Raw genomic sequence first — 24,761 nt, 5'->3', positions numbered from 1 at the left:
CTAATCAATGCACAACGGTTCATATGTGAGAGACACAAGTGGCAACTCAACTGCACGTCTTGGCCGAGGAGGTCTTGATGCCGCTCGAGGGTAGGTCGGTACCCTCGAGCGAGGCGGAGATTGAGCACGCTGCTGGAGGCCTCGAGCGTGGCGGAGTACGCTCTCTTGCCGAGGGTAGGTCGCTACCCTCGAGCGAGGCGGAGATCGCTCCACGGGTTTGAGAAGGCCTCGGTTGGGCCGTACCGCGCGTGAATAGACGCGGACACGCGCCCGCGCACGTGGACAATACCACCCAGCCAAATGTTGCTTTGGAATTCTCCTGAATAGGCCGTAAATGGACCGAAATTCCAACAAGCACTGGGCTGTGTGTGCGCCGCCGCTAGCCCTGCCGGCCTGCCCCTTGCTCGCCCATCGAGCACTAGCCTACCGCGGTGCGCCGGTGCCACCGCTACTTGCCAGCCACGCCCCGCCGGTGGCGTGCCCTGCCCCCTACTCGGCCGCCGTGGCGACGCAGTTGCCTGCTGGCTGCCTAGCCCCTGCCAGCCTGCATGCGTTGTGCTGCAACCAGCTGCTAGGGCCTAGGGTTCGCCTGATGTCCGCCGCGACTTGGGAGCAGCCGAGCTCGGCATGGGTTGGTGGGGAACGAGTCAACAGGTGGGTGGAGAGCAGAGGGGAGTGGGCAGCAGTTGGGCCACCACAAATTGGCCCTGGAGGAGGTTAATTAGTGGGCCAATTGAGCCCAAATGGCAAAATACAATTGAAAAAGTATGTTTTGTAGTACATACTTTTTTCACCAAAATTTATGAGTATTCAACTGAATACCCATGAATACATGTGGGGCTCGCCCTTGGCATAGTGCTCGAGCACTGAGAAGCCGGTCGGGACCGACGACGGCCTGAAGAAGGCGGCGCCGGCATCGGCCGGTGGACCAGCCCTTGGCGAATGTGGTGACCTGGCGCACCTCTAGACCTCCAAGGTCTATGACACCCTTCACGAATCCTCCTTTTGAAGCCAGGGAGTTTATGACGTTGGTAGATGTTATACGATTAATGGTCGGATGTTTCTGATTTTTATAAGAATTTTGAGGATTTCTTTATTTTTTAGAATTTCCATCTAAAATTCTAGATGACTTCACATAAAGAAAGAAACCTCCAATTAGTAATAGTAAGATACCAAAATTATGGCATTCTAATAGAATTTGGCTATCAATTGATTTATATCTAAAAATTAGCCACTCTTACCAAAATCATAGCAAGTTACTAGAAACTTTTTAAACTTCACGAGGAAAAAAAAGTATTGGTTGGCACTAAACCAAATGAATACCTAAATTTCTTATCAATAATTTGGCATGCTCTAATTTCAACAAACGGACGTGTTAACTTGTTTTGATTTTAGCATGGTAAAAGTTGGTAGCTGACCAATCACGCCGTGACCCATCGATACTAGGCTACCAGCTGTCGCTGGGTCTGTCGATCCCGCCGTGCTCCGTGTTGCGCGTCTTATCATATCAGACTATCAGAGTTATCTCCGGAGTGGGTCGTTTTCTTGAAAGCCCAGTTGGCAGTTGGCACACCAGCAACGCTTAGCATCCACACGAAACGGTGGACGAACTAAAGGGCGCACAACCTAGACCAGAAAAACGATCACGGATAAGCCCGATCACATCGGATCATCCCGTAGAGCCACAAACTCTTCCAATGTCCCTCTGCACGAGATGTCTGGACAAGAGCAAGTGCTTGGGCTGAAGGAATGGTACAGCCTACAGGTCCCGGAGCAACATCTGAACATAGAAGGGTTGGTGGAACCTACCAGCGGTATCAAACGACAAGAAGGTGAGGAAAGTGAAGGCGGCTCCTCTGATGTAGGAGTACGTGGCTTGGAACCTTTGGAAAGAGAGAAACAGGCGCATCTTCCAAGTTCCAATCAACTACTCCCTCCGTCTCAAAAAAGATGTGAATCTCAAGTTTCGAGATTAGATTAGCAGATGTGTGAAATTACGCCTGTAGTACTAGGCAACCGAACCAGATCCTGCAGGAAATAAGTCTGCGATGCGAACGCGCACGGCGGTGGCCTGTGGAAGCCCAGCATTACCCCTTTTGTCCATGTTTAGTTCAGTTTCTGTTGAGTTCGAGTGTTTTTTTATATCGGTCTGTAATTTGAATTTGAACGCTCTTGTTTCTTCCCTTAAATGACAATGAAGTGCTGCTGCAAACTTTTTTTATTAAAAAAAAACTAAACCACAAAATCCACCTATCATGCTGCCAGTTTTAGTGCAGCGCAGGCCCTGGAAAGGAGTATTTGGCTACTTGCAAGAGAAGTAGAGAACCCGTGCTCGTGCTACCAGAGCTCTGGAAGCTGCAGGAGGACCGGCTTGTTCCCACACAGCTCGCAGCCACCCACTCGTCGCCGCTGCCGCTCGGCGACCCCCACACCTAGCCAGCCGCGGCCACACACCTGTCCGGCTGCCCCACCTGCCTCGGCAGTCGGTACGCACGGCGCTCGCGTCGGGCCCGACCCAAATCAGGCGCCCCCCTCCCCCTCCCCTCCCCTCCCCTCCCCCACGCCCCGAAACACCGGCACGCGTCTCGGCCCAGCCAAATCCAATTGCGTTTTCGCCCCGCCCGCCGCCCGCCCCCCCCCCCCCCCCCCCCCCCCCCCCCCCCCCCGTCGAGCCAAATGCGAGCGGAATCACCGTAATCCGGAGCCAAAGTCACGCGTCGCTCCCGTCACCCTGCCAGCGACCGCGAGCCCGCCCACGCCCAGAGCCCCCCCTATCCGGGTGAACGCCGAGGCCGAGCGCCACGGCGCCACCCCATCGGCTATAACCCGCGCGCGCTGCCACTTCGGGTCCTCTTTCTATCCCTCCGCTGTCCGCTCCCTCTTATCTGCTCCGCCTCCCCGCTCTCCCCCCACCTCCACCACCACCACCATGGCCACAGCCGCGGCGGCGGCCGCCGCCTCCTCGCTCCTCGCGCCGGCGGCCAGCACGGCGCCGGCCGCGCCCAACGCGCTGTTGTTCCCCTCCTCCGTGCCGACGCTGCGCGCCTACCCGCGGCTGCTCCTCGCGTTCCGCCGCCCCGCGGCCGCCGCCGTCGCCGACCCGCAGGGGGCCGTGCTCGAGGCGGAGGAGGTCGAGGCCGACCAGCGCGGCGGGTACGACGACGAGGACGAGGACGGCGGGTACGAGGGCGGCCGCGGCCCCGCGTTCACGCCCCCCACGCGGCCGCGCACCGGCAAGGCCGCCCTGCCGCTCAAGCGCGACCGCGTACGCATCCAACCCCTCCCTCCCTCGTGTGCGATTCGTGTATTCGTTTTTGCGCGGTTGTGTATGGTCGGCTCACGCTGCGCTGGTTTTGAGGAGGGGCGCAGACGAGGTCCAAGAGGTTCCTCGAGATACAGAAGCTGAGGGAGAGCAAGAAGGAGTACGACGTGCCCACCGCCATCTCGCTGATGAAGCAGATGGCCAGCGCGAAATTTAAAGAGTCGGCCGAGGCGCACTTCCGTATGAACCTCGACCCCAAGTACAACGACCAGCAGCTCCGCGCCACGGTATCGTTTCTTCTTTTCTGTCGTCCCGTTCTGTTTGGTTGTGTCCTGTGGCGTTCGTTGATTTGGATTCCGTGTTCGTCGTGGTGAGGACAGGTGAATTTGCCCAAGGGAACAGGCCAGCCGGTGAAGATTGCGGTCCTCACACAAGGTGGGTGGTGATTGAAATGTTGTTTAGAGATAGTTACTAGTACCACGGAATTCATGTCAATTGCAGTTTATGGTGCATGAGTAAATTGGATCGCTGTGCCTGTGCGAGTGGCTTATATATCCTTCCTTATCAATGTTCTTACGGCGTTAAGGCGAGTTGTGGCGAGTCACCACCGCCTAGCCGCCTAGGCGGGCTAAGTCGACGCCTAGGCGGGCTAAAACGCCTAGGCAGGCCAAAACAGGGGAGCGTCTTGTCGCCTAGGCGACGCCATAAGAACATTGTTCCTTATGGGTGCATATTCGTTTAATCGGAAACATGCTTATCTTTATTTCTGCATACTATTGTTTATATTAAGGACTAAACTATTAGATCACATCAATTTGTTGGATAAAACTAGTTGTCTTTGAGAACCTGCCAGAAGGAAATTCCAATCCATTTGTGTTATTTCATGATGTCTTCATAAGAAGTTACTTGGAAATATACATGGCTTTGGGGCTATATTGTTTGCTGGCCATGGAGCATGTCCTTGTTGAATGACTGAAACTTGTCTTTCGCACTCCTTTGTGTCGCATACTCGCTTTTTCTTGTAGATCATAAAGTTGGAGGCACATAAGTAGTTCAAATAATTGTTACCATTATGCATTATTAATTGTTTGTTGTCCTTACAGGCGAGAAGATAGATGAAGCTAGAGCTGCAGGAGCTGATATAGTTGGTGGAGATGAATTGATCGAACAAATAAAAGGAGGGTTTATGGAGTTTGACAAATTGATTGCGTCACCTGATATGATGCCTAAGGTATGAACTGTGAAGTAGTACTAGCTGTGGCATTCATGGGAAATATTTGCTTGCTTGGTGATGATAAACTATCCCTTGCCAATTTCATTAATCATGTAGCTGAGGTTCGATCAAATAGTTATAATGGCCTGGCACTCGTATAAAATTTACACATTACGAACACTTCTAGGAAGAACATACTGAAACATTGATTGGCCAGACATTTTTGTTTTCTAATTTTTATGTTCCCTTTCCCTATCCTTGAAACAGTTCTGCCTTTATTTCAGTTTCATATTGGAGGCAGCAGCAAAAATTGAAATGAAATATTTAGTTGCGGTTATCTATGTCTTGATGTCTTGCCATGTAAACTGTTAAAAATATTCTTTTGGTCAGGTAAAATAGATTAGCTATATCTATCTATTTTTTAATACAGGAATACATATTGAGATGTTTCATTGTTTGAAAGTTAGGCCTAAAATAAACGTTCAAATCTCTGTATATATTCTCATTGAAACTTCCAATGTGGGCTTTGGTTGAAAACTTGAAATGTTTGTCAAGCTGACTTATTTCTATGTACTTTTCAGGTTGCTGGCTTGGGTAAGATTCTAGGACCCAGAGGACTGATGCCTAACCCAAAAGCTGGCACTGTTTCTCCAAACATTTCTCAGGTATTGAGGAAGACATAAAGATTGTTTTCCCCTGACTTTCCATCAATATTGCTTGTAATCATTTGTTCCTTACTTTGTCTGGGCACTTTGACAAGATTGAAAAGTTCGTGGCATTGTAGTACTAAGCTGCACTTTAAGGATTCAGATATTAATACCCTCCTACCTTTGTCAGTTGCTTTTCGTTCCTGTATCTCAATAATTGAAGGCTCAGGCATGGTATTATCTTGAACGCATGCTTCTTATTTAATTGTTCCTAACAAAAGTTCAGAAAGCTGAAAAAGTTGGATTTACTGATCAAATTGGAGGAAATTATACGATACAGATGTTGGAGTATATGCAGCGTTGTTGGTTTATGGTAGTATACTGGTGGTAATATTATGAACTCCTGACTCCACAGATGATCTTGCTAATTTTTTCTCGAACGTGCAGGAGAGCTGTGTATCATTGTATTAATAGAAGAGAAAGAGTCATACGTAGATCCAAACACACACACCCGAACCCACTAAACCTGCAAGATCCTAATCACCCATATGGTTGCCTAAAAGGACCTGACCACAACACCTGCTAAACAGCAGCAGCAGCAGTGATCACCTTGCTAATGGAACACAAAACACATTGACAACAATAATCAGCAAAAGTATTGAGGCAGTTGATTGAGTATTGACTATGACATCAAATCTTTTCCAGTGTTGACTGTTCAGTTTATTTCAGAATTAAGGCTCGAAGTACCAAAAACTATGACTGACTATCTATCGCGTAATTCATTTGGAAAATGGGATGTTTTTCATATTGAGTTTGTGAAGTGTTTTTGTGTCCACCCTTGCCGACTGTAAATGCTTCGGCACTTGGTACAGTAACAGGGCACATCTGACCTTGATACATATTGTGGTTCTGAACTTCTGACACATGCTCATAGTGAACTATCCACAATGAACAGCAAACCTTGTCAGCATAAAGTCCTTGGTTCCATGATGGTGCTAGTTCTAGATTATAATTATCTTGATAGTAAGTTCTGCCTTAAACTTTTGGTGGCATCCTAAATTTCTAATCAGACATTCCTATGCAATACCTTTACCCTCCGTCCTTCCCTCTCAGACCGACAATATAAGCCATGCTAGCTTGTGCGCAAATCGAACATTTCTATGTGTACACATCATTATATAAAATGTCTGGAAATTCTGGATTGGCCAAATGGTACTGTTATCAACTACAATAATAGATCGACCACGAAAATGGCAGTTAAAGTAGGGTCCAGATGACCTTTTGTTTGTAAGTTGAGTATTATTTAATCTTTGAATCATGTATACAGTTGAAGCATTTTAGTCCTGTGCTTGTAGCCGTAATTTCATTGGAGCTGAATGAAGTAGATTATGCTAATTGTGAGAATGGTTCCAGGCTATCGAAGAGTTCAAGAAGGGGAAAGTCGAATACAGAGTTGACAAAACAGGAATCGTCCATATTCCGTTCGGCAAGGTTGACTTCCCTGAAGAAGATCTTATCTCTAACTTCATGGCTGTTGTGGTAAGATATCTGTTCCTATAAACATTTATCTCTGCTCATGTTATTGAGGATCTTTGCTGATATACATCTTGCCATCCCCATTGACAGCGCTCTGTTGAGAGGAACAAGCCATCTGGTGCTAAGGGGATATACTGGAAAACGGCATACTTGTGCTCATCCATGGGACCTTCAATCAAGCTAAACATAAAAGAAATGCTTGACTATGGCACGGAATCATCTTAGATGTCACCACAGGCACCAGTTAAGTCATCTGGCATTTGGGACCACCTCCACAGTTTTAACCATCCGTCCCTGCTACAGATGAGCACAGAAACAATGGTCGGGGGGTAATCGGGTATGATGGCAGGTAGGTGCTTAGATATATATTTTTTTTTCAGTTTGACGAGCACCCATCATCAGAGCAGTTAAACTATGCCCAGATTGACAAAGAGGTGATCTCGTTGATCATGTATTTAAGAGCAAATCATGCATGGATTCATAGATGTCTTTCTCTGAGATGTTTGTTGTAATCTTCAATAATTTGTCAATAGTCATCCTTGATCTCACCAATCACTAGTATCTTATTACCATTACAGTTTTGGAGCCTCAACGATTTCCTCACGAGATGTACCAAAAAAGAGAATTTTATAATTTTTTTAAAGCATCCAAGCAACGATTGTTATTCTGAAAAATAATATAAAGAAATGTCGTAAATCTGTGTCTAACTTACCCATATGTAGATATATGTCATTATTTATTAAAAATAATCTTAATAACCTTATAAATTCGCATCTAATTATCCACGGTTACCTTTCTGAAAAATAATCAAAGTACCCACTTATATACTTCTAAGAAAATTAACTCAAAGTATGCATGCGTTGCATGACATCATGGAGACCACGTATACATGTACGAATGGAGCAATAAGAACATTGATTTCCTTGCAACAACCACAAAGACGTTTCATACCAATGGTGATAACAATCCAAGATAAATTCTATTAATATTCCATGACAAAAGCATTATGTAAGTTGCTAGTTCGAATAAATTTATTATGTTTTGACTAAAACATTATCATATCTATATAAATGGGTTAATTCTATGCACTCCAAATTAATTTTTAGAGAAAAAATTCACTACACTTAGTTCTTTAAATTAAAAGAAGAAATTTGACGTCTGGAGATGAGATTACTGTTGACACTATTTTAGTATCGCAATGCAGGACTAAAATTCATGTTCACAACCCAAATAGGTGATCTATAACAAGAGGTGCAATAAGTGCTAGGTCCTGTGAATACTTTGGTGCTTTAAGAGTATGATAAAAATAGTAAAATATAAAGGTCACTTAAGGGATTTGGTTACTTAAAAACTTGGAAAGAAAGGAACAAAGCCTTCTTATTTCTTAATAACCTCGTGTACATAAGGAACAAGAGCATAAATATTCTTAAAGCATCTTATGCGTTGTTGATCACTGAATTGTTTCTATCAGTGTGCATAGCAAATAAAGCTGGAATATGCTATAGCAAACGGGATTTATTCTAAGGGGCATATATGTAAATCTATATCGCTCGACCAAACCAAGGCCTCCGGAGGCCTGAGCGTCGTTGCCAATTCTGTTGCTCCGCGTGTCCCCTGGCTGCTCAGTGCAATTTCTGCCTCCTGCGTGCGCGACGCGTGCCTCATCTTTTTACTGCTTGTGCGACCTCCAATCGTTGCCGCTCTATGCGTGCTCCATTTCCCTTTGGGCCATTGAGTTTCGTGGGCCTTCTCGTGCGTCGTCCGTGTCCATCCATTATTTTGGCCTGCTTGGGGACTGCGTGCCTCCTACACCACGTCGGTGTTGTGCGGCTCCGTGTCACGGCTCTCAGCTGCCACCTGTACGGCATTATCCATGCTGTCACGGCCCTCAGCTCCCACCTGTACGCCATTACCCTCGGCTGCGCCGCCCACTGCAACCATCTTCTTCTTCCTTCCTCGCTAAGCTCTTGCTACTATCCTTTCCCTGTTCCTCTTCGGTAAGTTCTAAGATCTGTCGGCCTTCCTCCACCCGTCCGCCCCTGCTTCATTCTCTCAGCTTCTCTTCTGCTGCGTGATGTTGATTGTTGCATTCCTTCTGTTTATTTTCCCCCTTTGTGGTTCTTATATTGTTTTTCCCTTTTTCTACTCTGCCTTCATTTTCAGTGTTGTTGGTAGTTTTGACGGACCCTTTTTCTTCATCGTAATCCTTCTTTCCTAGTAGGGATCATTTTGTCTTCTTTGTGCCTTTGTGCTACGCATCATATTGCTATGGTCGTCTCATATTTTGCTTCAACTGTGTCCAGGATTCACTCGCCTGCTCTTTGCTATGCTGGTCGTCGTGTTGGTGTTCATTCCAGGCGAGATTATCAATTTAAGATTTTACGGCTCTTTATTGCCTGCCAATATTATTCTATCATGCTTGTTATGAGCTATGATTCTTCTTTCCCTTCTCTGACTATGCCTGCTCCTTCCGTCTGTGGATAGCCTCTATAAACACGGAACGAATGCTGTCGTTTTCTTTTAGTTGTGATGTATGCATGTCAATCCTATCTATATTGTACCATTAGCTGGCCTGTGCTTATTTGGTGACTGTTGTTGCCTATGCTCTTAGTCTTAGAGTATGATTTGTTCATTGTCTGTGCTCATGTTTTTTTATGCTGCATGTGCTCGGTTGTAAAGACTTTGTTTTGCCATTTCATCATTATCCTGTCCATTTTTTGCCTGCAATAGCCGTGTCCTTTCTAAATTATTTGGATGTGCTCTGTTTTTGCTGTTAGTGCTTTCACAATTCAATTTACTGCAGGCCCTTCGTACTCTTTCACAATTCAATTTACTGCAGGCCCTTCGTACTAGAATATTGTTTTTGTGCACTTACCTTTTTGGGGGGTTGTTATTCATGCTATTCTGCCTTTACGTTACTATTGTCGTTGGCGTCGACTTTAGCTACAATGTTGATTTGCTTAATTGCTTCAGTATAACTTCTTTCTTTCAGTGCATCTTTCTCCCTGTGTGGGTTCCATACCTGTCTTGGATTCTATTTCAATGCCTTCTAGAAGGCCAAAATATGACCGGCCAACTGCGTCCGGGTCGTCTTCTACATCAGGCCATCCTGTGCTTTGCCTATTCATCCTATATGTCGTAGTGCTCGACGAAGTGGTCATGGTCATTATAGGCATCATGTGCGCGCTGGTTTACTGAAGGCCAGCCAACTGCATTCTTGAGTGCAGGTGTGTGCTTACTTAAGGATCATCTTGGTTCAGTTTGACTCATTTTGTGTGCTGTCGTTGCTAAAAAGCCACTCAGGTGCACTGCTACCTGTTCTAATAAAACCTTACCTAAATATATGTGCACCTCTGTTCACTGTTGCCTGCTATAGACGCTTTCATTTTAACTAAACATTGGGTTGCTAATTTCTGTTTTACCATATATGTTGTCTGACATGGTAGGATAATTATGCTTATGACTAATCTTTGATCCTTCTTTTTATCTTCTCCGTTGTTATTTCTTTACCTCACAAATATTTACTCACACTACTGTAGCCCTCTCAGAATTTTCATTACCTTCATGTTCTGGAACAACTGGAGGACCTAGGTACCATACTGTTCTTACATATATTCTGAAAAATGTGTGTTGCCTTACTATACAACCTCTTCTTCGACTGTTATTATCACAGAGATTTATATTCCCTTATATAAATTATCGTTTCTCTTTGGTGTAATCTCATACACTTAACATGCCTGCATACATTATGTAGGTACAGTCTCCCTATTATTGCCACCGATCTTGTTGCACCAAGAGAGCAACAAAATGAAAGAACTATACAACTTGTGTTCTTTGGATCCATAGCACAAGAAATAATTGACACTCCAGTTGGTACTCTCATTGCTGCTAATGAAGGCGTGGGAATTTTTCTCCCAACAAAAATAATTGCCATCTATGGAAAACAATATGAGCTCTGTGTAAGCATTTCCTCAATGTCATTACAGCATATCAACATCACCTATCAAGTTGATGCTATTATAGGCATGGGTAACATTCCTGCATCTACACCACCCCGCTTGCATCTCGGTATGTTACATAAGCTAAACCTTTTGTATAAAACTGGTTCTGTATATTAACATGACCTACTACTTACCTTATCTACCTAATCGCACTTACTCAGCACTTGAAGGACAACCTTCTCATCAATCAGCAACAGAAAGCCAGCAACTCCACTCTACTGATAAATCTACACTCATCACTGCACCAAATAGTTCTGGGTCTACACCACCTGAATGCAATAAGGTATTCATATACCATACAAAGACCTGCTACTTTCATTAGAAACAATGACCAAGACATTAATCAATAATTTTTAAATTATGCTAGGACATCAGCTCGGCATTACCTCATATAGATATATCAGGTACAGAAAATACTAAGTTTGAGATCCATGCAAGGAAAAAGGTACAATTCCGTACTACTAACAATTTGTGGCCTTGATGATCATACATTTGCTGTATTTATGTGTTGACTATGTCCATATAATTTTAGGCTCCTGAATCATCTGAAAGCAATCTATTGTCAACTCCGGCCTCAGTTGAAGACTTAGAAAAAGCTCAGGTATATCTCATAACACCATATCTACTATATTGCATAGAAAATCAAATTCCTTTTGATTATGTAATATAACAAGATTATACTTGGCTTTCCCCATGCAGCTTGCTGACCCAAAGACAAAAAAGAACAAATGTTCGATTGATGAGGCATCTCATAGCCATGGAAAAAATGATCCAAGGTATGTTACATTACAATCTAAATCAGTTTGCCATATACTATACTACAATTTCTACTTAATAGTGCATTCCAAATGAACATTTCAATAATTTTCATGTTCGTTAATGTGTAACACACCCTGCCTTCCTATATATTCGTTACAGTGATATTCACACAGCAGCCAAAAAATTAAAAAGGCCAAGAGACGGTTAGAGCTCACCAATCCAGATGAACAAGACTAGGTGATTTGCATACACCAATAAATCCATTAATCTATGTAACTCCTACAATGTAATTGCAATATTTGAACTCACTGTTTCAATGCAGGGTAGCCATGCAGTAGAGTGTAGAGAAGGACATCCTATTTTGACAATGGACCTAACACAACTACGCCAGCACATGCTACTGTGCCTGCCAATTTGCGATGGTCCAGATATCTCTACCGTATGTAAATTAAATAGTAGGTAGTGAATCAGAACTACTATGGAATCCTTAGCAACCCAGCAGTGTCCTCCCTGACGTCGCCCAACTAGACCATCCAATGAAAGGAAGGGAGGCCGCACCCTCCTAGGAAATGCATTTAGGCAGGTGTTAGACATTATATTATAGCTTCCGAACAGCTGCTATATGTAAATTAATCAGTACTACCTGAGCTTGCCAAACATTATGCCGTCTGAGCTTGCCAAACATTATGCAGTCTGTCATCGTACTTCTATGAATTGACCTCTTTTCTTTCCCCAAATTGATCGGCCATACCCATACGCACAGCACTTGCAGGCGCAGCCTTAGCGCGCCAATATTCCTAGTTTCCCTATACAGCTATACTAATATTATTCCACGTGGTGCACGTCGTTTGGACCCATGGAAGAGCGCAGATAAATGAAGGACCAGCACATCACGCAGGTTGCGAGGCCTACCTCCTTCGTGCAACCAACGAGAGGTAGGCCTGCACCTGGTTCTCCGTGAACCATTTGCCTGAAAACCTTGCTTGGAGAATTAGTTACTTAATTTACTCGTAATCAGATTATAAGTCGAGATAGTCTTGTCCAAAATACACCAAATTAATGTAAGTTTACAGCAGGTAATCTAACCAACATTCGAGTACTTCACTTCAACTTGAAGTCTTCAAGGTGCGCATGCATATATGATTTTTATTTATTTGGCAGATGGAATCTCTTCCTCGGCTCCGACGTAGGCTCCGGCGAGTTTAGAGCTAGGGGTTGGGTCATCTGAGTTAGAAACTTCATTTGGCAGCGCTAGGTTTCGAGGAACGGCGGCCAGGCAGTCGAGGCGGGCGAGGGCATGGCGATGCAAGGCGGCATTGGCACAGCCGGTTGAGCTTGGTGGACGTCCAGCAGTGGGGTCGCGGTGAGGATAACAAAGACCATATGGCCGTGGTGGGCAGGGCAAAGCTATACATTATTAGGGGTGCTAATGCACCCTATTAAATGAAAAAATAGTGATCATATTTGAATTTTCAACATATTTGAACCCTCCATGACTAAAACAAGTGCACCCCTTAAATTTGCTCGAACTTCACCACTACTGGTGAGATAAGGTGTACAGTACAGTAGAGGCTGTTGCCGTGTGGTAGGGAATTAGTGGGAGCGAGAGCTCGAAGTGGGGGAATTTATGTTAGTACATGTGTCGATGCCACGCCTAATCAAATCTTTATCCCCTCAACTTTGTCGGATGATATAATCTCCACACGAATCATGACGTGAGCTGTTAGGTTTCTTCCAAGAATAAAATCTAGTTTTGGTCACAATCTTCCCCAAGAATCATTTGGTTTAGGCCCCCTAAAAAAAGAATCATTTTGGTTTCTCTTTGATTGATCGTGCACAACTTTGCAAGCATATAAAGTCAAACAACACTACTGGAGAAAGCCACATTGGTACCAGCACGTTAGTGCCGGTCAACAAGGAGCCGGCACTAACGTGCCTGAACAGGACTCGGCGTGCACGTTAGTGCCGGCTAGACATCCCAGCCGGCACTAACGTGCCATCCCCCAACGGTCAACACAGCAGCCACAACGATCAGAAGACATGTTAGTGCCGGCTGGGAAACCCAGCCGGCACTAACTTGGCACGGGCAAATTAGTGACAGCTGGTGTTTCTAGCCGGCACTAAACGTCAACACTTAAATGCCCCTGCCTACCCCTACAAAACTTAAACGCAGTCGGCGCGCATTAAAAATTTGGAACAAGCCCACGCACCTTGTGAGAGCTGGCCTTTATCTTCTCACCTCTCGCAGCTCTCTCTCGAAATATCTGTCCCCACTCACCTAAACTCTCTCTCTCTCAGCTCTCTCTTGAACTCCGTGGAGAAGCCCCATCGCTAGCCTTGCCTCGGCGGCCACCTGCAGGAGGGAGGGGGCCCGACCTGTGCAGAGCTTCAGCGGCGGCGGGTGGGTAGGCACGCGCGACCCCGCTTTGAGCTTGCCCGGTCGCCGGTGAGTGCATGGCGGCGCTAGGCTCGCTGAAGCTGGCGATTTCAGTGTGGATTCATAAAATTGTTTGAGGGATTTTGTTGCTAGGATTCTTGTGTGCATCTTTGATTTAATCTCCACTCGAATCTCTTGCAAATCGACTCGGATTTTGAGTTTTCCCCAAATCGCGTTCTTAGAACAGACGTTCGGAATTTCACTCGATTCACAGTGGTTTTTTGGTTGTTTCATGATCTTTTTCCTGGATCTATTAGATCTTGTGACCGTGCATCTATGGTACAAATCTTGTTTGAATCAGTGGAGTATTCAGGGAGTATTTTTTGTTTGAAAGTTTGACGTTTGCTTGACATTTGAATCGTGTGCTTCCAGGGAGTGTCCCGAGATGGAGCAAGCTCGAACCAGGAAGGTGGAGCAAGCAGTGCGAGGCAGGCCGCTATGGCCATGGCGAGCGACGGCGGCCTGGACGAGCTGCGGGGGCCTGGCGAGCGAAGACGGCCATGCCAGCGTCGTGGGCCGAGGCTCGAGGCCAGCTCAAGCAAGAGGCGAACGTGAAGCTCTTTCTGGACACGCCGGAGCAAGACGTGTGGGTCGACCAGAGCTCGAGGGGCGCCGACCACCGTGTGCCGGTGCCGTCGGCGTGTTTTTTTATTTTTAAATCGATTTGTAAGGGTGCAATAAGTTACTAATATATATAATATTATATTAGTGTGATGCGATCCTAATATTAGTGTGCAATAAGTTACTAATACAGTACTAATATTAGTGTGCAATATGGTACTAATACGGTCCTAATATTAGTCTGTTATACGGTCCTAATACGACACAAATACCCACAGCAATTTGTATAAAAACAAAAAATAAAAAATAAAAATATTTAGTGCCGGCTAGTAATACCAGCCGGCACTAAAGTGGATGTCTGGGCGGGCGGGCCGTGGCGTGGCAGTGCATGTTGGTGCCGGTCACAGTAGCAGGCACTAACGTGTTGTCACGTTAGTGCCGGCCATTTAGTGCTGGTCACAGGGACCGGCACTAACACGTTCTGTGATTGGCACTAATAAGCCATTCTCCAACAGTGCAAGTGGATTAAGAGAAACGAGCTATGGGATCCGACTAAGAAAAGAAGTCCCTTTCTTATAACAATTAACTAATACTTTACAAATATATATGTATCCGTAGTTAAATTCTAATATCTGGTATAGAGATAAACAATAATTCTCGTCTAATGTCATCATCCTACGTGTTGTATTGTATAGGAGTGCACCTCATGGTTCCAATGTCGGGCTTTGCCGCTCGGATCACCTCGGTTGTATTGGAAATGAGGCTACCAAGGCAAACTCCTCTCTGTTCTCACAAATCCCTCCTACACACACAGCTACACACTCCCCTCGCGGCGTCTCATTTATCTTGATGACACCATCATCATCCTGTATACAACTAATCGATCGAATCTGAGACCTTGCCATCTTCGTTGTACACTGGTGAGCGCCCACTCCCGCAAGGAGCGATGCTGCCATTGCCACCTTTGCACCGCTCACCGTCCGATTTCGAGCAACGGTTGATATCTGATCTCCCAATAATTTTGTAACCACATATTATGATAAGCCTCTCTAAGCGGCTAGATTATATAGCTCCAGATCTCGTTGAGGCTAACCTAAGTTGCTAGATAAATTGATGAAACCATGTTTTTTCAGGCCAAATTAAGTTAACAATTCGGTCCATGAGTGAGAATGAAAGCAACATTACAATGCCCAATCCAGAAACAAAATCGGTACCATCTCGCACGGAGATTCATCAATAACCAGACATTAAATTATGATGATTAGTCTTTAAACCGCTAAGTGATAAGCTCCAAATCCAATAAAGACTAACCTAAGCTGCTAGTTAAAAATATGATTTTTTTCCAAATCAAAGTCAGCAATAAGGTAGATGAGGGAGAACAAAAGCAACATTCCAATTTGCACCCCATGGAGTAGAAAACAAAACTGTAAAAACAGACCATTTATTTTTCACAAAAAAAACAGACCACGCCGAGCCCCGGATCGTGCTCGCAGGTCGCAGCCAGGGTTTACCTTTTCGTTTTTTTTCCGAATCCCGCCATTTACCGGAAACGAAATTTCGACCGAAATTTCGCCGAATTTCGCTAATTCCGAACGGAAAGAGAATTCAAATTCAAAAAACGAAATTTCGGTGAATTCCGACCGAAATTTCGGTGATTTCGACCGAAATTTCGGTGATTTCGACCGGAAAATGATGTCCGTTGTGATTTTCGTACTGTTCCCGAGGTCAAATGAAAAACTTTTGAATACCAACTTTGTTCAATTTTTCGAGATCTACAACTTTTGTTTCAGGAACTTTTTCATTTGAGCAATGGTTTGAAAGTTATTTAATTATTTCAAAAACTACCAATTAAAAGTCTTGTCATTTCATGTGACAACTTTCATTTTCTCTCTTAGGCCTCAACTGGACTTTTATTATTCTTGTTATGGCGGATATTCCTATAAATTTTTAGGGACATTAGTTGATCCAATTGAAAGTTGTTTTAAATCCAGGACAAACATGATTTGAATTGGTTATCAATTCATGTAATAGTGTTTGAATTTTTTGTTTGATTCAATTTGTATAGAGAATTGTTAAAGCATTCTGAAAGGTGTGTTTTCCGGCAGTTTTCCAACGGAAAGTTTTTCCCTGCTCTATAGATGGTGACAATTCTCTTGTGGCCTAAGATTTTGGTCACATGCATGCTGTGGATGCAAGAATTTGACCTTCTCTTCTTATCCTCGGGACTGGAATGGCGTCGGAGGAAATTCACTGGAATAAGGTTACATTCACCGACCTACTATTGCAATGCAAAGCTTTCTTCCACGAAGTGGGGGCAGATCAAAGGCTACAACTGACTTAATCTGCAGTTGCCAATGGAATTTAACACGTATCAGCAATGGCCACAACTTCAAAAAAAAAAACTCCCAAGTCTCCACAGTTACCGGCTACAAAGCTAGAAGAAGAGCCAGATCGAGGGCCTGGTTAAGAATAATAGACTACAGCAGACAGAGGGCTTTAGCTGCCATCTCATTCGATCTCACCGCTACATACAAAAGAAAAGAGCTGCTAGATGATAATATAAAAGCAGATGCAAAAGGCAAAAGCGAAGCAAGATTGACGACGAGCCTAATTGGACAGCACGAGGAAACCAAATCTACTAGTCTACTGACGAGAGTATAGTCCACCCGGGCCGGCGATGGATCATCATCCTAGTTGTAGGTATGCATATGAAATTGAATAGGTACCTCACCAATATCATGATAAACCAAAGTCTAGTTGAAGTCGAGGGGGAAAACAAATTTTTGCACATGAAATGACGAGTCATTCAAATTATGATTTCAAATGTTAATTTTAGCCTAGCAAATGATCTTAGATTTGAGTGTATTCTAGTCCTATTTGCTTAGAAAAACACCTAGTTTTTTATCATATTTTTTACATATTTTTTTACAAATTTTTTTGAATTTTTAAATTTTGAAACGAAATTTACCGAAATTTACCGAAATTTCACTTCCCGGTAACTACCGAAAACGAAAAAAATACCGAAATTTCGCCGAAATTTCACCGAAATTTTGAACCCTGGTCGCAGCTCGCTTCCGTGGAGGCGTGGACAGTGGACTCGCTGGACGGGAAAAGGCAGAGGGCCCACTAGTCGGTAGGTCGTCCCCTACGCCGCAGGCCCGCAGCGCCACCAGCCCCCCGCCCACTATTTGACGGGGCACCGTGCTGATTGCTGAACTCGCGGTCGCGGTCTCGCGCGGCGCTCACCAGCCACCACCTGCGCCGCCTCCTCCCTAGTCCACGCCTCGTCCCCTCACCAAACCCCACCGGCCACCGCGCACGGCACCACTACTCCACTCCGCCCGCCGCCATGGTCCTCCCTTCCCCGACCTCCCTCTCCTCCTCCGGCTACCCCGCCCCAATCCACCTCCGCCTCCAGCCCCTCCCCAGCGCCCCGCCGCCCCACCCCACGCTCCTCCCCTTCCCGCGCTCGCTGCCGCTCCACCTCCCCTCGCTCCGCCTCGGCCGGCCCCGCCTCCCTCCCATCCCGCTCGCCTCCTCTGGCGGCGGCGGCACCGGCGGCGATGACGACCTGCCACCCTCTGGCGGCGGTGGAGGAGGAGGAGGAGGAGACGAGGGCGACGGCGGCAGCGCAGGCGGGGACGGCGACGACGCGTCGGTCAACAGGAAGGAGGCGCTGTTCGTGCTGGCGCAGCTGGGGCGGAAGCTCGAGAGCCTACCGGCCGACCTCGCCGCCGCCGTGGCGGGCGGCCGCGTGCCCGGCGAGATCGTGCGCCGGTTCGTTGACCTCGAGGCGTCGCCCCTGTTCAGGTGGCTGCTGCAGTTCGGCGGGTTCAAGGAGCGCCTCCTCGCCGACGACCTCTTCCTCACCAAGGTCGGCATAGAGTGCGGCGTCGGCATCTTCACCAAGGTCCGCGGGAATTTCCTAGTTATTTTTTTGCTTCGGTTTATTGTTTCTTTTCTGTGGTTTGTGATTCAGATCATCAGATGTGGTTTGGTCTGTTGTGTTTTGACTGACAGTTAGTGTCATGCCTTTTGTGGTCTGGCTTAGATGCCAGAGGCCAATTTTCTGGCTCAGATTCGTTTTGGGACTCGGGGCTGGGATCCGACGGCGATGCGTGTCCAATTCCGGCATTGCTCTGTCTCCGTCGAAATGATGGATGCTTGGGCGTAGTTACCTGATTGGCTGTGTTTGTTTTGGAGTTTTGACATGGGCTGGAATATATGCTCTGCGGTCCAGCCAAATGTTTTTTTTTGTTTCTTTCAATTAATGACGAATAATCTAATTGGAATCTTGATGCCTTTTCCCCATATAAAAACAAAAGCAAATGTCGGTTCATTACATAAATAGGGGAACAAAAGTAGCCTTTGTGCACCCTTAAGTATTCTGTTGCTACAGACAATTAGGGATTCTCTGAATGACAGGAGCATAGCATTGTTCACTCGTTTTAGTGTTATTAGTACCACTTGATAGTGCCAATATGCAGTAGTGGCCCACTGCTGGCTTTATATGTGGCTGTCCACTGTCAGAGACAAACCCATTTGCAACTGGATGCAAACCCTGGGGCACCCAAATTTGTGGTAGATATATGATTGGAGAACATTCTTCAACTGTTCATAACAGAAAAAGTGCATGCAAAGCAATGCAGCTTGATGCTTGGGTTAACAGCATTGCTTTACTGCAAATAACAGGTATGCGTATATACAGCCACTGATTTGATATATGACACTTGGCCACTTGGGTATTGGCCTCTACTACCACCACTTGATTTTCTTTCTTCCCCTTTCTTCTTGAGTAGCGGGTATGGAGGGAGAGAAACAAAATTTAGCACCTGATTTTTTTTTTCGTACCTTCAGTTACAGTCAATTTATGTTGTAGTTACAGTCAAGTTATATTAGAGTTACTGTATTTTGGTTTATTTTTTAATTAGATATGTGTTACTAAAAATTCTGGTGTTGAGCTCCTGAAATAATTGATTTTTTTCAAAACTCCGATTCAAGTTTTAAACACATAAAAAGCACGCAGATTATTTGTAAAAGGTAGTATACATGTTCTCAAGAGGCCAAAATTAATCAGGTCCTGAGTGGGCAGTCCTATAGACCTCAGTTGCAAGATGATGTTCGAGAAGATTTGGGCAGGAAGTGAAACTGATTTGCATGCAATGGCAGGGGTGGGTAAATAAAGCGAAATAAAGGAGTAGAGTGGTGGTGATGGCAGGCACACCATTGCTGCTAACTCCATTGCGTTTCTATTTGATGCCCATATGCTACATCTTTCTGGTCCTATTTTTTTAGCAGCATACCTGAATGCTTCTTTGTGCCCCCGCTTTGCTTGATTTTGTGTTTTAGTTTGCAAGTCATGTATAACTTCCTCGCAAATTTGACAGAACTCCTTTAATTTGCTAGACTGCTGCAGAGTACGAGAAAAGGAGGGAGAACTTTGTCAAAGAGCTTGACTTTGTGGTTGCAGATGTGGTATGCTTCTATAAGTCCTTTTTGCTTTTGCCATTATAATCTGCTAGGCACTTTCCTTAAATACTGTTGCTTTGTCACCATTATTCTTTCAGAACTAAGAATTTGTCTTATTTTGAGTGTCTACTCTGCCGAAGGTGTAGGTGCTTCATATTCTTGTGCATGCATTTTTTGTATAATGGAGCGAAGCCCAACATATCACGGTCATTGCTCATTCCATCTCTACCCTCTGCAGTGAATCATGCTAAAACCGAGTGAAAATGACCATCTGTTATCTAATTTCAAATGTTAGTTACATATCAGTGTTACATGTTAATCCCCTTAGTTTGGGGCTTTTAAAATCAATTTTCACAGAAACTGCTGCCCTTGAAGTTTTCAGCGATAATATAAAGTTCAGTGTCAAAATAGTCTGCCCTATGGAACTTTACACTGCAAACAAGCATATTTCGTTAAGTAGTAGGTCAGAAGATAGCAAATAACTTCTTTAATACAAAGATACACAGCTTTCCACCATGTTCGAGAAAACAATGATAGCAAAGAATAATATAGTGATTGGAATAGAGGATCAACTGAATTGAGAGTACCGGTTGCTTGTGATGTCAAGCACACCTGTTTTACCTCATGAACAGAAAATAGTTGAAATTCCTTAGAGCATTTTGCAAGATGGTGCAATGAAATGCAGGCACAGAATAGGGACTGCCCAGCAGCAGCGTGGCCGTGCATCAGACTGTATGCGGGCTGACGTGCATGGTCACTATCAGGAGGAAGGTGGAATGTTCCAAGAATTATCATTAAAAATAAAGACTAGAAATATTAAAGTTTAAGAAGTTTATAAACTCATTTGGTACAAATATAGAAGCGTAAGATATTAACACCAAAGTGTAGCAGTAATGATGACAGTAAATTGCCTTTGTTTTTCGTACTTGGTTGTGAGAAATTCCACCACTATTTGGTTTTGTTACTTCAACTGTAAATGGATTGTCAAATTGCGAATGCATCTCTAACTAGTTTATTTTTTGTGTTGCCCAAACATTATTTCAAAGAATTTCCCAACTTCTGCCTTTTCAGTTGAAGGTTAATCAGTGCAAGAACGATAGTTATTGGCAATGCAACAAATGTTTTGTTTCATCTCTGCTAATTCAAATATCTGTGTTGTTAACGATATTTCGTTCTTTATTGATTGGTTTCTCTCTACAGAGCTTTTAATCTGTAGTTCCCAATACTTTCCAGATCATGGCAATAGTTGCAGATTTCATGCTTGTATGGCTTCCTGCTCCAACCGTATCTTTGCGTCCACCACTAGCGGTGAATTCTGGAGCCATTGCTAAATTCTTCTACAACTGCCCAGATAATGCCTTCCAGGTATCATGATCTTGAGTTCTTCTCATTGAATTGGATCAAGATCCTTAGGTTTATCCCCTCCCCATTTGTAGTGACAAATAATATAGGTTCAAATTTTGCTTTTTTTTACTTTTTGTTTAAACTTGAATTCAAATGTATCACTTAGGCAACTTTTGCTGTAGGTTGCTCTGGCTGGGTCATCATACTCGCTTTTGCAGCGAGTGGGAGCTATTGTGGTAAAGTTGAATTTGCTGTGTTTTGTTATGTTGTTCCCAATCAATTTGACGATGAGTAGCTTTAATGGCATTTTATTATGAACAATTTTTCTTCTTTCAGAGGAATGGTGCGAAGCTTTTTGCAGTTGGAACTAGTGCCTCACTGGTAAGTTTGTCATGATGTGGCGTTTTTGATAAACACTAGCAGTTGACTTACTATAAAATGGCATCAGTAGAGCCATTGTTTCCTTCGTGAACTCTTTTGTGCTAAGCAGTAAGTAAAAGAAAAAAATAGTTAAGCAAGGTAGTAATTTAGGAAATCTTGAATTGTCGGTACCCTGCAGCTGGGGTACCCACTCCTACTGTGCCAAGACTCGCGTAGTTATCCATAACTACGCCCTAAGGAGCTGAGCAGCCGGACCCCTGGGGTCCGGCTCTATCTCACCGGACCAACGGTCCCGGACCCGCTTCCCGCTTGGGGACGGGTCCGGTGTCACCACGTGTCCCAGAGGTGGAAATGCTCAGCACCTGTGGCCGCAGACCCGGACCCCCGTAGGTGGGTCCGGGACCTCCACGTGCCTATCCGGACCCCCGTGAGCTCTCGGCTCAGCTAGCTGCTCGGGAGGGGTCCGGAGCCACCACGTGTCACGCAGACGCGGGCGCAAGCCTTTCGCTGGAAGCTCCCTCACCCATCCGCATTAAGTGCCCGCCTGTTTCCAAGGCGGCTCGTCAGTTACCAAGGCAAGCATTAAAGACTCAGCGCCGCGCGGATGGGCAACGAGTCATGATGACCAGCTACTAACTGGAGCAACAGTGCACGCTGCTACAGCGGACTGAGTCAGTAGTTCGGCGCTTCATCATGACCTCGACGCGCGGCTCCAGAGGCTAGACTCTACTCCGACAGGACAGCTCAAGACCATCCCTGGTCAGAAGCTACGCACGAAAGCCGACGACAAGATCTCCGGATCTGAGGCATTGAAGGCCAAAGTGTAGTTTATAATACATCGCCGGGCCCACCTGTCGGGGCCCCGCTCAGTGTATGTGCTCCCCTTGGACATATAAAAGGGAGAGCACGCCCGCTAGAACACAGGTTCACACAGACACAGACACGAAGCCAGACACAACCCAAGCTCGGATTCACTCCGAGCAATCTCGTTCTCAACCTCTTGAGAGCACAAGCAATACAACACACAGTGGACGTAGGATATTACGCTCCGGCGGTCCGAACCACTCTAAACCTGCTGTGTTCATCGTGTTCTTACGCCTCTAGATCGAGCACTCCTTGACTGCCCCCAAGCACATCCTACATTTAAGGATTAGGCGGGTGCATTCCGCCACCCGGCTATGGGTTTGCAGACCACAACATGAATCATTTTTATTTTCTTAATGTTGGGGATGGCCATCGTTAACTGGAAACATTAAGCCCTGGAGTGTACTGTGTATGAACCTAATTATCTATTTTTTTAGGCATCTATGGAAAAATGCTTTCTTTCCTAGTATAGGTGTATGATTTTACGTACAAGCTTCAAGTATCTGATGTATTTATTAATTATACAATAGATGACCAATATACATTCTAGAGTGTCTTTGTTCTTGTGAGTAATAAGGCCAAGCTGGTCAATTGATCACACTAAGTTTTGCTTCATATAAAAGAAATCATTGTCTAGTCAATGCCAGACCAAGTTTTCAAGACCTTGCAAAAGCTTACAGTGTGTCCTCAATTTCAGATCGGCACTGGTGCGACCAATGCACTGATAAAAGCAAGGCAGGCTGTCAGTAAAGATTTTGCTGGTGAAGTTGAGAATATTCCAATTGTAGCAACAAGCGTTGCTTATGGTGTGTACATGGCAGTTTCTAGTAACCTCAGGTAACAATCGTCATTTCAAACAAATTTGCTGTTGATATTTATTTTTTGTCAATTGTTAATTATACCCCTTGATGAACTTCTCAGTGATATTTCATATTTAATTCCTTGGTTTGGAGTGACTGCCTTCATTCCAATTAGTACATTAGGAAGCTATTGATATATTATGCATTATGACTTTAGGAGTCTAGGACATGCATGCGGGCATATTTGTGGGCTCAAAATGGTAGAATGTGGAACACTCATAAATGATAAGTGGGACCTACACAAAAGAGTTCTTTTTTTTTTGCCTGCCTCTAAGATGATCCTGTATGATTTTGAATTGGAAGTACAAAAGGTGTATTTGTCCCACCTGGAAGATTTTTATTTTCAGGAATATTGAAACTTTTTACATGCCCCAACATATATTGTGCGAAAGATTTCCTCAAGGGCAGAAAATCTGCGTCGGGATATCATTTCTTTTTCACTGCTTCTGATGGAAAGGGCTAATGCAAATGTCTCAGTGCTCTTTATTCTTTGTTGGATATTTTGTTCATTCCTTATTTCGTATGTTAGATCATTGCAAGCTGTTGTACACTTCTGGTTGTATGTGTATGAGTCCTTGTTGTTTTGTTATTGCTGTGAAGTATCTAATGATAATTGCATATTGTCCACAGGTGAACAAAATGATTGCTTATTGTCAACTCCTTACAGGAGATGCTATGATATTCATCCATAAACATATTGCTTGTCTATTTGGTGCTTATCGTTTTGTTCTTGCACTTGTTTCAACAGGTACCAGATTTTGGCTGGAGTTATTGAACAGCGGATGCTTGAGCCACTACTGCACCGCCACAAACTAGCATTGGGCGCAATGTGTTTTGCAGTTAGGACAGGGAACACGTTTTTGGGTTCTCTACTGTGAGTAATCTGTACCCTCAGGAGGCTATCACTGCTGCCTGCGCTGATCAATTGCACTTACTGACTATACTGCTCTCTGCAGGTGGGTCGACTATGCCAGGTGGATAGGCATACAATAGGGGCAAGCATAGAGAAAATTGCATAGAGTTTAAGCAGTATTGGGTCCTTCATGACTTGCTATTACCATGCTTCCTGCAATTGGCACACTACTTGTCTGCTTCATGGGAGACGCTTAGGACATGTTCATGTTTGGATCTTTAACCAAGGGCTGGTGGAATGCGCAATTTGTCGAATTATTCCGTCAAACAAGTGGCTGGAATTTGTTTTGACAGTTTATGTGTTGTGTTGGATTCGATTCCATTCATACAGTTTTGAGTCGTTATTTGTTCATGTTCCTGTGATTTGTTGTCTTGTTTGACTCCAAAATTTTGCTTAACATAGTGGAATGTATGATGGCACGCCAGGATATGTGCTTGCGTTGCACATATCGTTTTGTTACCCCCAGCAGCGCCCGACTAGAGTGGCAGAGGGTTTAACACGATCCGCTGCGTGC

At 44.8% G+C, this 24,761-nt stretch overlaps 3 protein-coding genes across 8 annotated transcripts; all 3 read left to right on the top strand.

The window, feature by feature from the left end:
* The first annotated feature begins 2,813 nt into the window (after positions 1-2,813).
* On the top strand, positions 2,814-7,213 carry LOC120665636 (50S ribosomal protein L1, chloroplastic-like). The gene is made up of 7 exons (XM_039945254.1): positions 2,814-3,265; positions 3,370-3,549; positions 3,643-3,697; positions 4,366-4,493; positions 5,057-5,140; positions 6,536-6,661; positions 6,749-7,213. The coding sequence occupies exons 1-7, from the start codon at positions 2,930-2,932 to the stop codon at positions 6,881-6,883; spliced, it is 1,044 nt and encodes a 347-aa protein (XP_039801188.1). The 5' UTR covers positions 2,814-2,929; the 3' UTR covers positions 6,884-7,213.
* Positions 7,214-9,497: 2,284 nt separating this feature from the next.
* Positions 9,498-12,937, top strand: LOC120665637. 6 transcript variants are annotated; one of them, XM_039945256.1, is made up of 9 exons: positions 9,498-9,885; positions 10,198-10,249; positions 10,413-10,726; positions 10,821-10,942; positions 11,027-11,104; positions 11,192-11,260; positions 11,359-11,435; positions 12,282-12,353; positions 12,580-12,937. In XM_039945256.1, the coding sequence occupies exons 3-9, from the start codon at positions 10,633-10,635 to the stop codon at positions 12,644-12,646; spliced, it is 579 nt and encodes a 192-aa protein (XP_039801190.1). In that variant the 5' UTR covers positions 9,498-9,885; positions 10,198-10,249; positions 10,413-10,632; the 3' UTR covers positions 12,647-12,937. The 6 variants fall into 6 exon arrangements, with proteins under 6 accessions (XP_039801190.1, XP_039801191.1, XP_039801189.1 ...); XM_039945257.1 differs by having other exon boundaries at positions 10,198-10,726; XM_039945255.1 differs by having other exon boundaries at positions 9,498-10,249.
* A 4,663-nt stretch (positions 12,938-17,600) lies between these two features.
* Positions 17,601-24,616, top strand: LOC120665635 (protein RETICULATA-RELATED 4, chloroplastic-like). The gene is made up of 8 exons (XM_039945253.1): positions 17,601-18,326; positions 19,823-19,891; positions 21,119-21,250; positions 21,412-21,465; positions 21,566-21,610; positions 23,172-23,311; positions 24,083-24,208; positions 24,291-24,616. The coding sequence occupies exons 1-8, from the start codon at positions 17,766-17,768 to the stop codon at positions 24,325-24,327; spliced, it is 1,164 nt and encodes a 387-aa protein (XP_039801187.1). The 5' UTR covers positions 17,601-17,765; the 3' UTR covers positions 24,328-24,616.
* Positions 24,617-24,761: the final 145 nt, after the last annotated feature.

Source organism: Panicum virgatum, chromosome 3N (assembly GCF_016808335.1).
Source record: "Panicum virgatum strain AP13 chromosome 3N, P.virgatum_v5, whole genome shotgun sequence".
Taxonomy (NCBI): Eukaryota; Viridiplantae; Streptophyta; class Magnoliopsida; order Poales; family Poaceae; genus Panicum; species Panicum virgatum.
This window is presented reverse-complemented; position numbering and strand designations above follow the sequence as displayed.

Coding starts and splice junctions, on each gene's coding strand:
- LOC120665636 (XM_039945254.1), top strand. CDS start 2,930: ATGGCCACAGCCGCGGCGGCGGCCGCCGCCTCCTCGCTCCTCGCGCCG. Junction 3,550..3,642: donor ACCAGCAGCTCCGCGCCACG/GTATCGTTTCTT, acceptor TGGTGAGGACAG/GTGAATTTGCCCAAGGGAAC. Junction 5,141..6,535: donor TTTCTCCAAACATTTCTCAG/GTATTGAGGAAG, acceptor GAATGGTTCCAG/GCTATCGAAGAGTTCAAGAA.
- LOC120665637 (XM_039945256.1), top strand. CDS start 10,633: ATGTCATTACAGCATATCAACATCACCTATCAAGTTGATGCTATTATA. Junction 11,261..11,358: donor AAGACTTAGAAAAAGCTCAG/GTATATCTCATA, acceptor TTCCCCATGCAG/CTTGCTGACCCAAAGACAAA. Junction 12,354..12,579: donor CTTCGTGCAACCAACGAGAG/GTAGGCCTGCAC, acceptor TTTATTTGGCAG/ATGGAATCTCTTCCTCGGCT.
- LOC120665635 (XM_039945253.1), top strand. CDS start 17,766: ATGGTCCTCCCTTCCCCGACCTCCCTCTCCTCCTCCGGCTACCCCGCC. Junction 18,327..19,822: donor GCGTCGGCATCTTCACCAAG/GTCCGCGGGAAT, acceptor TTAATTTGCTAG/ACTGCTGCAGAGTACGAGAA. Junction 24,209..24,290: donor ACGTTTTTGGGTTCTCTACT/GTGAGTAATCTG, acceptor TGCTCTCTGCAG/GTGGGTCGACTATGCCAGGT.